This window comes from Netta rufina, assembly GCF_964035555.1.
Source record: "Netta rufina genome assembly, chromosome: 2".
In the NCBI taxonomy this organism is placed as follows: domain Eukaryota; kingdom Metazoa; phylum Chordata; class Aves; order Anseriformes; family Anatidae; genus Netta; species Netta rufina.
The window spans coordinates 30,691,934-30,704,530 of NC_140124.1; the positions used below are offsets into that span (position 1 = coordinate 30,691,934).

The window sequence follows — 12,597 nt, forward strand, 5'->3', positions numbered from 1 at the left end:
TGACAGAAGCAGATAGGTAGGACTTTTGTCATCTAGCCCAATCTTCTGCATAAGGAGTAATGAATCCTAGAACACATATACAGCATAGAAAGCCTTATTATACACATTACATAGATTTATCTTGGATTTTGAATATTTCTGCTGAAAAAAAAAATCTTACTATGTGCAAAGAATGCACTTTTGCAACTGTTTTGACTGAGAGAGGCTTTTCATCTTGCTGTGTCTAAAAATCGTACATGTTTTACTTAAAGGTGATTTATTATTTATATATGATATATATTTATATATGATATACTATTTAAAATAAACCATTTCCCCCTTCTCCTTCCACTGGGTCAGATTATCACTTCCTCTAATTAAAAAAGTCCAAGAAGGAAATTCTGGGAGATGAACTCTCCATGTGGACATGAAGATCTACTTACAGTAGATCCCAATGGAATAATGAAAGATGGAAAAGGTGAAGAAAACGCAACTAGATGAACACACAGTTGACCCCTTGCAAAGAATGTCAGATCCTGTTTTGCTTCCTCCACCTCACAGATCAACCTTAGAACCTGAAATTAATTTTCAGGGGAACTCTTCCATGGTCCCCAGGACAGTCTCCAAAAGTGAAAAGGATCAGGGAACAATAAGTGTTGTCTCTCCTCTGAGCATGGAGGAAGAGTTGTGTGTTGAAAGCGAAGACCCCAGGGAAACAACTCAGGCTTGTCACTGCTGCAGACACTCCCTCGCATCACACTGGGACTCATCCTGGGTCCCCTGAGCTAAAAACACAACTCTACAGCTGGACCTACAAAAGGTCAGCTCTCAGGAGCTGTAACAGACTTGCATCCTTGGAGGTCAGACACAGGAGGAAACACGTTGAGACACCCCAGTCACAAGGTTATATTATCATTAAAAATAGTGAGATATTACATATACATTGTTTCCCTGGGTTAAACAAAGTCATTTTTCCCAGCCTGATGCATACTACATCAATGTAAAGTTTCAAAATGTTGAACAACGGCAGTTTCTACTCTGTAATTGGAAACTATTCAGGCCATATACGTAACAGAAGGATACATGAATAATTAAATGCTCTGTAAGCCTTTGTTTCAGAGTGGAAAGTATAAGGATTTCCATTTCCAATGACACTCAGAAAGCTTTCTTTTCAGGATGAAAAACTAGCTCCAGTCACAATTGAAATAAACATTTTGATAACAAGAATTCAGTAAAGAGAAGAAGGGGGAAGGAGGTAGAGGAGCCTTGAGAAAATGTCCATTTGCAAAACAAAGCAAACCTTCCTGGAACTGAAATCCCTTTTTATTTCCTGTACAGGTGCCAGGTCTTGAACAGACACCCAATTTATTACCTTGTCAGCTGACTTATTAGGGTTGACACAAATCGAGCTGAAATACGCCTGACATACTGCAGTCAAGGCTTTTTTCACGCTTTAGCTCAAAGCCAAACTTTCCACAAGGTAGAGGGAAGGGGAGAAAGAGCTGTGGGAGTTCTATTCCCTGCTTTCTATCATCAAGATGAATACGATCCTCTCCTATTCTTAATATGCAAAACCAGTCATGAAATAACCCAAGGCTAAAAAATAATTCACCAAAATGATACAGCTGGGAAATGATTATCAAACTCTGGAAAGCCCTTGATTACAGGAAATAGCACCTACATTTTGAGAAAATGTTCCCACCAGACACAAAAGCTGAATCAAAGCCTCTCCTCTTCCTCAGTATGGCTTTCTTCTCTGGTATTTTAGTCTAAATAATGCAGTTTCCACTTTTCCTCAAGAAGAAAAAAAAAAAAAAAAAAAACTATAAATGCAAAAAGAAATAAAATAGAGGTGAGTTTGGTATCCCTAGCTGTATTAGGTGCAGTATTACATAAGATTTCATCTGACAGAGCTGACCTTTTCTTCACCAGCCCTGTTCCTGCTGCACTTCACTTTTTATCCTCCAACTTGAGACTAGTATTAATTTCTGTTAGTGGGTGGAATTAAACATGAAACAACGGGCTTTGAAAGCAAAAGAATAAATGTCATTGTCATGCTTCTTAAAAAGTCATGCCTATATCAATTATGTCACATCATTTAGCTTTGCTCTTTCAGACATAAAGAAGCAATCAATCAAAAATCTGAGATTAAATCCTTAAATATTTTCATGAAAAGTTCCACTCCCTTTAGTAATAAAACCCATGGTAGTAATACCTCTTGCCCTAAGTTTATATGCACTCCTATGGTAAATTTAATTACAAATTATCTTTAAAAGGTTTCAAATACTAGCTTAAATCCTTCAGTACAGCTGAGTTTCTGTCATTGTAGCTTACTTTTCTACCTTTATAAGAATGGAAGTGTCATTTCTTTAGACATATTTATACCTTCCCAGCACACTGAACAGCAAACTGTGTTCTAGTAAATTCAGGATATACAATCTTGGGAGATTCTAGAACATTCTGTGAGGGAACAGACCTGACTTTTTAATATTTGTATAAATAACAACATACAAGTGTAATACAAATGCTTACTTAGTGCATTTTTTCAATAAAGAATCTGATTTTGATCTCTCTTACTTGCAGAATAGTGACTGTTCCACTGAAGTCAGCAAATTTGCATTAAGGTTTGAGTTAGATTAGCAGAAAGCATATTATATTCTCAAAGGTCATGTATAAGCAGAAGTTATGAGGTCAATTCAACCCTGTTTTGTTCTAAAATTATCTAGAACAAAGAAAGTGATAACAGATGACTGTTCCAATAGTCTGTAAAAATATAGTGAAATAGCTTCAGTGACACATCATAGCACATTAAATGATGGAATCAGAAGAAATATTTGTGTAAGATTTTCTAGTGATCAACTTCTGTAATACTTCTGAACTTCTATAGCCATAGTTTGCCTTTGTCCATGTTATATGCAGTGGTACAAGTCTGTTATCTTCTGTTCTGTAACACTGATTTACAGAATCATAAAGAGAGATTTTTCCCTGATTTGCATAACTATCATCCCAGCAAACTACATTGGCCAGCTTTAAAAATGCTACCCCTGTGCTCCATCTAGTGGAATCCTGATTTAAACTTAATATATCTTTTAGCAGATAAGTACTTTAGTAAGAAGAATACTCTAGACAATTTAGAATTAGAGGGCTTAAAAAAAAAATAAATTTCATCAGTTTTCATGCATTTATCTTAGTGAATAATACAGAAATACAGAATAAAATATATGCAACATTTAATGGGCTTTGGAAATTGGTATATTTTGTGAGCCTCTGATTATGGAACTTAATAAATAACATATTTTTAATAAGGGTAAATTCAGTTAACAGTCTGTACTTTCATATAAGAGCACAAATGTATCTGAGAACAAATGTTAACAGCTTGTTTCTGTTTCTAGAGACATAGCAGGTGTGAAACTGGGCTCTAAGATTCACAAAATCGCTGAGACATTTACTGGGTCCAGTGTCTAGAAAATAAGTAACAATGCAACACTGAAGATGTAGACAAATATGAATTCTGCAAACAGCTGTCTCAATGTAAGAGGTTAGAACCTAAAAGAGTAATTGGCTTTCTGACAGGCTTGTGTGAAACATGGCAAGCTCTTGAACATTATAGTAGGGACTACCAGTTGTTTCAGTCAATTAGTTTGAGAATATCCTGACTCTCCCAAGTCTGTCTCCTAAATTCTGCTCTTTAATGTTTGGTAGCTTTTACATCATTTCATTAGAAACTCCAGAGTTCTAAATTTTGGCTCAGAGCTTGCTTTAGTCATCACCAAAAAGTAGCACACTACACACACCAGGCTGTCCACAGCTGCTAGTTGGTACTCCTGTGTTGTGCCAGCAGCGCTGCTCACATAGGTGCTCTCCAGCACGTTTCAAACAAAATGAACCAGGGCTGCAAAGTTATGCATTTTAATGCCCTGAAGGTAATGCTGCTGATATGGCCAGGGGAGGACTCACCACTGACAGAAGGTGAGAGATAGTAACAGGGGAGCAGGGAGGTGTCAGTGAGCAGGCAGGAAGCTTTAACATCTTTTATGGGCACAGCTAGATTTGAATTTGTCCAAAGCACAGTGTAGCTTCTACTGATTTTATAAAGCTGTGTTAAATTGATTCACTAAGATGATAGTAACCCTTACATGGATTAATTAACCTAGCCTTTACTGATTTGATCCCACTCAATTCGTTGATGATGGAACAGCTCAACAAAAAAGGGAATTAGACCAAAGATCATTCATGCAGACAGTCCCTGTCACGAGCTTGACTAAATTAAGTTAGAGAATTCCCTTCCAGAGTCAGGTTTGCCTGCTGAAAGCATTGCCAGCTCCAGTGCACAGCACTACCCACTTTCTGAAGCTGTTTATCCTACTCTGACTGCTTTACCTATGGAGAATTAGTGACTTATTGCTAAACCTGTTCTTCTGACAGAGCTGTGAGGGCTGTGACCTTTGGCAAAATGTGGAAACAATTAGCAGAGTATATTGGACAGTGCAGTCAGGAGTATATTCTTTTGAAACATATAACTACAAAACACTATTTGAAGAGTGGGAGGAATGGGGTGATGAGTTGATTCTATCTCTTCACACTTGTCACCTATTAAAATACTATTTTATGGAAACATCTAATGACAGGTAGTGTCTAAATTGCCATAACTAGCTGCTACAGGCATGCTGGTGTCTGCAGTTTCAGTGGAGCCTAAGCCAGCCTAGCTGCTGGCTGCCAGTCACATTTGCCTGCCTGTTTCTGCTTTAAGCAAAAACCTTATTGCTTCTATACTGAAATGAAATAGCACCTTACTGAACTGAAATAGCACATTACTGAACTGAACCTTAGCACAGGATCGGATAAACACATGAACCAGTACAAGATAAAGGAACGACTATGTAAATGAGCATAGAAAGGACAGAAGTGCAGTAGCTAGAAGTTCAGTTGGTGTAGGGGCACAGCAGCCTTACTTGCAATTTAACCAGGTTAAGTGATTACCTTTCCAGTTTGGCCCCATCTGCTCATCACTGCCCAAAGTCTGGTGGTTACCAACCATCAGACCTGCCAGCGTAATTGCATGCATAGCTGCTCCCTGACCCTGCTCTGTCAAAATGAATGCAGCTGAGCTTAAACACCTCTTTTATAGTTCTTGGGGGGCTTTTGTTTCTGCTTTTAGCTGGATCACTTTGTCAGGACCAGGTTAGGGAGCAATTAAATGTGCAGTTATGTTGGCAGATCTGAGGGGGCAGCTGGATCAGAAGCAACACATCTGACCATTCTCTAAGTAAACATCTGTCCAAAGATTTACTCAAGCAGATGTGGAGAGAAAAATTTAGCTAATAAGTCTTGAAGTGGAAATATGATTTACAAGACACTGCAAGTATCAAATTTTCTTTTAAGAGATGCAGTCACTAATTTATGAGCTTATAATTTTCTGCATTCATAAGTGTACTGAAGTACTAGTAGATGCATCAGGAAGCCAGGACATACTTTAAATGGATGCATCCATGAAGGTGAGTATTTTGTTTTGTCAAAGACAATGCCAGCTCTATGGGGTTGTGAACTGCTTGCACTAATTTGAAACAAATGCATTTTAATCAGTTCTGCACACTACTACTATTAAGGACTGAAAGCTTCTGTTTTCAGACTGCAATTTTACATACATTTTATGTGGATAACTCTGTAATGTTACAAAAGAACTGAGTGTTATCCTGCACCTCTGACTGCTTTTTTTCCATGCTCATTTTTTTGTTCTGGTACAAGATTTTGTGAACCATGGTAAGAGCTGATCCAGGTTAGCATGATGGGGGGAGGGGGGAGGGCGTGGTGGTGCTGGATGTATTTCCTGGGCCACTTCAGCACAGGGTAACACAAATGCTGATGCCAGCAAAAGGGGAGAGAAAGATCAGAGGCAAGAATATTCAAACAGAAGTACAAATCAGGCAAGGGTCCTTCATTTGGCCACAGTGTTGGCCTAATATGTACGTGAAACTGCTTCTTCAGTATTTCTTCTGCGGAAAAATTATTTAAAATCCAGGTCACATACAGAATTGAACCATACTGGTTTACAGGAGAAACAAACTCTATCCTCCTTTGATTCAGTTATTGCTGATGAGCAATTTTGAAGTGCATAATAGCATGAACTATCCAAAAAACATTTTCTCATTCCTTTCTGATGCTCAACACCACTTTGGAGAAATTCAGCCTCCTGTGTTTCACAAAGCCAAACATTTAATACAGAAAAAAAATTAATGTTCACTTTAGAAATGGGAAAGTTCATTGCAGATTTGTTGACAAAACTGTTAGACATATATATATACACTTTATAAACTCACACACACTGTGTGACTGTGTTGCAGAGCTGAACACTAAAAACTGGCAATTGAGCATGACCATAAAGAATGGAGACTTTCCCAACTAGTTTGAAAATGTACCTACCTCAGTTATCCCCCAAACACTTTTTGATTTGATTTATGTTCTGCTGCTTTAAAAGAAGAAATGGGCCAATATGAAATAATGCACATACTTGTATAGTGGATATTTATACCCAAAATAAACTTTCTCTTGGGAGAATATTTTTAAAGCAGCATTTCAAGTCTCCTGGCAATGGTTTGTTAGAGAAGTTTGTTATTTATTTAGAATAAAAGTTCTCAGAAATTTTTTAAACACCAACATTGAAGATGCAGGGAGTAAGGTTAGTAATTCAAATGTGTCCCTTTCCCCCAAACTGCTTTTCATTACATATAACATTTAGCATTCATACATGCAAAGGAATGCACAGTATGTGTTAAGGAAAAAAATATATATATTTAAGAAATGTATGTGCTATTTTACAAGAAGTAACATGTACACACAAAACAGTTCTACTTTCTATATGCTGTTGAGTCTAATAAGCCTAAAAACAAACCACATTGCCTTTTCTGATTAGACTTTTCTTCTTGCACCTACATTTTTAATATTTGGCATAGGAATATCAACAATTTATGATTTGCATTTTCTCCAACAATGAGGTAAGAAACACTGAATAAATATTGTTTTCCCTCAAGAGATGCAGCACTTGTTATACAGACTGTGAAATGGAAAAACATACTGAGAGGCAGAATAATTTTTCCATACAATGTAAAGACCTCATTGCAATGATGCATCTGAAGCTTCATTCTAACTAATAGACTGAAGCCCACCATTTTAGATTTAACCACAGATTTTTTAAGGAAGTGGCAAACCATTCCTGCTAGTTGAGAAAATGAAAATTAGTCCCTGGGAGAGGATACAATCAATGGTGTGTTAATCTAACCTTCAGCTGTTAATGATTTGCACTACTATTTCCCCTGATGCTGTGGGTTCTGCTGAAATATTGTTTTAGCAGTTTCTGTCAGCTTTCCCTACCTTTTTTTCTGCCTGAAAGGGAAAGACTGAAGTGAAAGTCTTAGCAATGGATTGTGTGTGCAGTTTCCCCCCTCCCTTTTTTTTCTGACCCATTTCTTTCACACCATGGAAGCAGAAGACAGAAGGGTAAACTGTTTCTTTCACATTCAGTAAGAAATTTCAAAGCTTTGTAAAAGTTTTTTTTTTTTTTTTGGATAGAACTGCTGAGAAAGGTCTTGTGTTTCCAGCCAGGAAAGCAGTACAAGTGACTTGGAAGAGACTTCTTGTGCTGGTGTATCAATGAGTAAGTGTACTGCCGATTTGCCTGATCCTACAAAGTTTATGTCCTTAAGGATCATTTAGCTCACTCACTCAAGATAACTTCACAAAATAATTCTTATCCAAAAGAAAACTGCTTAGCCTACAAGCCAAATTCTGCAGCAGAGTACTGAGTGCCAAAATAATAAAAGTACTCAGCACCTTGCTAAGCTGTGTTCTACACATGCAACATTAGTTTTCTTAACAAGCATTCGTTCCAGGAATGAGTGCCCCTGAAGCATTTTAGTATTCTTAAAATACAGCCAAAAGACCTCACAAAACCATTCAAATTTCCATCACACATATCTCAGTCCCCCTAACTTCATCAGTCCTGAATATTTGAGATAAGAAAAATAAGCATTCAGCATGGTAAATCTGAAGTATATGACTGTCTAGAAAAATTCTGTAATTTGAAGAAATTATATTTGAATAATTTCAGTTTTAGCTGCATGAAAACTAGAGTAAACTTTCTTTAGTGGTGTGTTTCAGTGCATACAAGTCTAATACTTTATATAATTTATTATGGCTTAAAATATAACACAAAATTGCATGTTTCTCCTTCAACATCATGTTCACGGATCTTATTAAATAAAATTATACTCAAAATAGTTTGAGTATAGATTGCTCGCTAGTTGCAAAAACTAACTTCATGCAACTCTCCATTTAGACGTTACTTTGAATATTTCTCAAAAGTTCGAGATAATTTCTGAAAGTTATTGTCTCTTATTTCAAGATATAGAGGTTTGGGAGAGTGTCTCTAAGTGACATTATTTATCTGCCAAACTCCCTAAATGACTTCATTCAAGACAGTTACTAGTTAAAACTAAGATGATCAATCACAAGTTTTTTTTGTACCTAAATTAAAGGTATATAGATCTTATCAAAACTTTTCCTTTATTACATTTTTTTTTTTAAAACGTGCAAATTCAAACATCAATAGACTACAAATTGGGTGATTTACGTATTTCAAAATTTAAGTGTGAAAAAAATGGTCGCTACTTGACAGTATGGATAATTTTTTGTTTCTGTGCTCTTTTAATGTATTTTAGCAATACCTTTGTTTGTAAAATTTGCAATGACAAAAACTAGGGATCTGTAAGTAGGAAAGACATCATTGCACTGATTCAAAATATTCAGGATGATCAAATGCATTACCCATATATTTCTGTGTGGCCAAATGTAAGAACATATTGTCTATGAATGAGGAATGCAAGCCACAATCTAAAAATTATATATATATTTGGGGATGAAAGATGGCTCAAAGGACTAACATGGACCTGGGATATATAAACGGAGGAACAACAAGTAGAAATAGAGAACAAATGACTTCATTACTTGGCACTTATGTAGCAAATTCTGAAATATGGAGTGCACTTGAGACATCAACATTAAGAAGGCTGAAAAGCTGTAGAGGATTCAGAAAAGAACTGTGGGAATAACTGAAAGACTTGAAAATATACTGTATAGTCAAATTCAAATAATTGAAACTTTTCTTCATGTAATGAATAGATTATATGCAACAATGGTAATCTGTAAATTCATACATTGGGAATAGAAACTGAATCCCTTTTTAACAGAAAAGATGTAATAAAATCTATCATCTGGAAGCTCATCTTATGAAAAGGCAAATCTAAGACACAATACTCCTTAGAAGCATTTAGAGCTTCTGAAAATCACTTAGATCTTTTTATATAAAGAATTTGCTGGATTCCCTACTATTAAATATTTATTAATCTATAATTTATATTTCTTTAAAACACAACTCCATCCACCATGAAGTAATTCAGGTTAATCTTATGACTTCTATACAGGAGAGAAAAAAACAGATGATCACGTTTGCAACATTTCTCTTGAGCATTAAAACCACTGAGAAGTCCACTGAACTCAAGCAAGATCATGACTGAGTTCAAAGAGCTTTGAATCACATGTTTATTCACATTTCTATTTGTTTATATGCATGCAATTTTACTTTAAAGGCTAATGAATATAAAGGACTTCTTTTTCTCTCCTTTCTGCAGGTTAATAAAAAAACTCAGATTTTAACATAATCTAAGACACCAGTTAACTGAAGTCCCAGAAACAACTAAAGGTGACAGCCAAGATCAAATACGGATGAATATAATTGGAACAGGAAAATATCCTGCAAGTATCATATTTAGTTTTACAGATTAGAAAGATATTTATGCAACTTAATTTATCAAAGTAAAATCTAGATGCTTTGTTGCTAACACTTTGGGTTAGCAATAACAATTTCAATAATTTAACAATTTAAATACATTAAATTCTCTCTTCTTCCTTCTCAGTGGCTAGCAAACAACCTTAAGCTAATATAACACATATACTTACTCTGGCAGTCGAGACAGGATACCTAAAGAAAGAGAACTTATGCCATCATTGATTCGACCTGACAGCTTATGCTTCTGAACCCAGCTGACGGCAAACTCCAACACAATAAAAGCAATGAAGAAAGGAATACTCTGAAAAAGAAATGGGAGAAAAGCAGTCACAACACAAGTAGGATCAGATCTGCCTTTTCAGTTTCCTTTAGGAAGAAATTCTTTACTGTGAGGCTGGTGAGGCTCTGGAACAGTTTGCCCAGAGAAGGTGTGGATTCCCCATCCCTGCAAATGTTCAAGTCCAGGTTGGATGGGGCTTTAGGAAACCTGATTTAGTGATCTAGTGTAATGTGTCACTGACCCTGGCAGGGAGATTGAACCTAGATAATCTTTAAGGTTCTTCCAAACATGATTCAAAGAGCAGCTTATGCTCAGATACTTCTCAGGTTGACTTGCATCTTTCTACCTACTATTGCACCCTGATAAATAAAGTAAAGCTCCTCATGGACACTATAAACAAGAACGACCAAGGCCGCCAAGGCATAGATGCCACCAGAATAAATACAATGCACTAACTTCATCCCATATTACTTTCTATTGTCTGCACATAAATTATTAAATGGCATCAAAACAAAACACAAAAGCCTTTCCAAACTCATTTCTTATTTTCAAATAAATCAGTTAAGGCATCAACATTTGTGGACTCCTCTAACTCCAAGGTAAAATAGAATCTGCTTTCAATTTAATATGTAAGCAGTGTTTGAAAGTGTTCAGCCACTGAATTTGGCATCCAACAATATTATCTGAAAGATACATTAGAGTTACTTTCTGCTTAACATATCTGTTGCCATTCTTTTTGCTGCTGATAGCAACATCTCTTCCATATGCATTTTAACTAGAGAACCCATGAATTATGTGAAATAACTATGAAACAAAGTCCAATGTGGGCCTGTATTCTTTCCAGATCAAGTAGAAATGGTGCTCCCTTTTTTTTTCTTTTGGGTTGTACTAGCTGTCAAATCATTTACTGCCTTTCTGAAGAAAACTATAATACTGCGCAAGACAAACATTTTTCACCCACAACACTGTTCCAGTCTACGATTCAGCTCACACTGTATATTCTGAGTCCCAGATCAATGGACAAGATGAAAATGCCCAAGAACAGCACCCATTAGAGAATGGTATGGATGTGACTAGTGGGGTAGAACTGGCAAAAATTATTGTGAAAACACCATGTTTCATCAGTGCAGACTGATTGCTACAGCTGTTCTCAAATTTTCATCAGCATCAGCAGGGGGGAGGGGAGGGAGGTGGAGAGGGTAAGATTGAACAGTAGTAGTTGGCAGAGCGTTTATTTATTTATTTATTTATTTATGTCTAATAGTGCCTGCAGTTTATGGGAGGAAAAACTGATGAGACAGTGACAGCACATCAGACACCAAGACCACCACCAGAAGGCCTGCAGCAAGGAATATAAGAAGTAGCTATTTTATTTGCCTCAGATCTTTGTGAACTTGAACGTTCCTTAAACCACCTCCCTTGCTCTGCAGAAAAAGCTTAGGTAACCTTGGAGTCATTCAGACACCTCCTTTCTGCTGGTACTAAGGCATAAAATTCACACTGTGTTTTTTAAGGGATAGAGAAGTACAAGACCTGTGAGACTATCCACTCACCAATGTGGGAGACATCACACTGCTAGACTGGTCCCTGTACCCCTTAGACTTTTTTCACTGTCCCATTCAGGTCACTGCAAAAATATAGATCCATATACTGAAACCTTCCACACTGCACTGTATGAGAGAGGTTGCTCCTGCCTACACATTTTTTTAATGGAAGAAGCATGTTGCTTCTGCAAATGCCATTGCATTTTGGAGGGTGCTCATTTTTGTTGCCAAGTGAGATGTGATCCGGGAATTCCTACCAAGCTAGGACACCAAAGAGACTAAGATGGATATAGACCAGATTTCTCAGTCGAAGAAGAATGGGATGATTCAAACCATGCAAGCAGAGAGAGATTTATAGTGTCTAGGAAATATGAAAGTTCATAAACTGCAGCAGCTCAGGGTTAGGTTACAATAACAGATGAACAGAGATTAATATCAACATGGCACTTTTTAATTTAGATGCCTAGCTTGAACTTTAACAGTGCTTTAGGTATCTAAAGGCCTGTTTGGGATACACATTAGCCGATGATAGAAAAGTTTCAAAAACAAAGGAAAGCTTATGGATAAATCCTAAACAGTACCCAGCAAAACCAGTGTGGTAAATCTTTGTACATTTGAAATCAATAAAAAAAAAATGCACTGTCTTAGAGGTCATTGAAGCATCCTAGAAAAAATATAAATGTTCCTTGTTTTGCTTTAACTGAGTAATTTCTAAGTAGATAAGATGTTTGTTTGTTTTTTTTTTTCTTGTTGATATAATTTAAAAAGATTCCTAAATTACTAAACAAGCCATATAACCATGCCTGTACATCCATCAGAGATAAAAATGGTCTTATTGAGAACCACTAAGAAAGATTTTACCAGAAAATTAAGAGCCAACTCTAGCACAGACTATAGAAAATTTCAAAGTCATGCAATAGCAGAAGCTGCACTGCAAATTGAAAGGGCTCAGG

General features: G+C 36.5%; 1 protein-coding gene across 1 annotated transcript in view; it reads right to left on the reverse strand.

Annotated features, from left to right (window-relative positions):
- The window catches only part of AGMO (alkylglycerol monooxygenase), a gene marked incomplete at both ends in the record, with an annotated part of 197,375 nt that overhangs the window by 181,136 nt on the left and 3,642 nt on the right, over positions 1-12,597 (reverse strand). Inside the window, one exon of the mRNA XM_084283049.1 lies at positions 9,991-10,121. Coding sequence (XP_084139175.1) covers positions 9,991-10,121 — 131 coding nt within the window. The remainder of the gene's footprint in view (positions 1-9,990; positions 10,122-12,597) is intronic.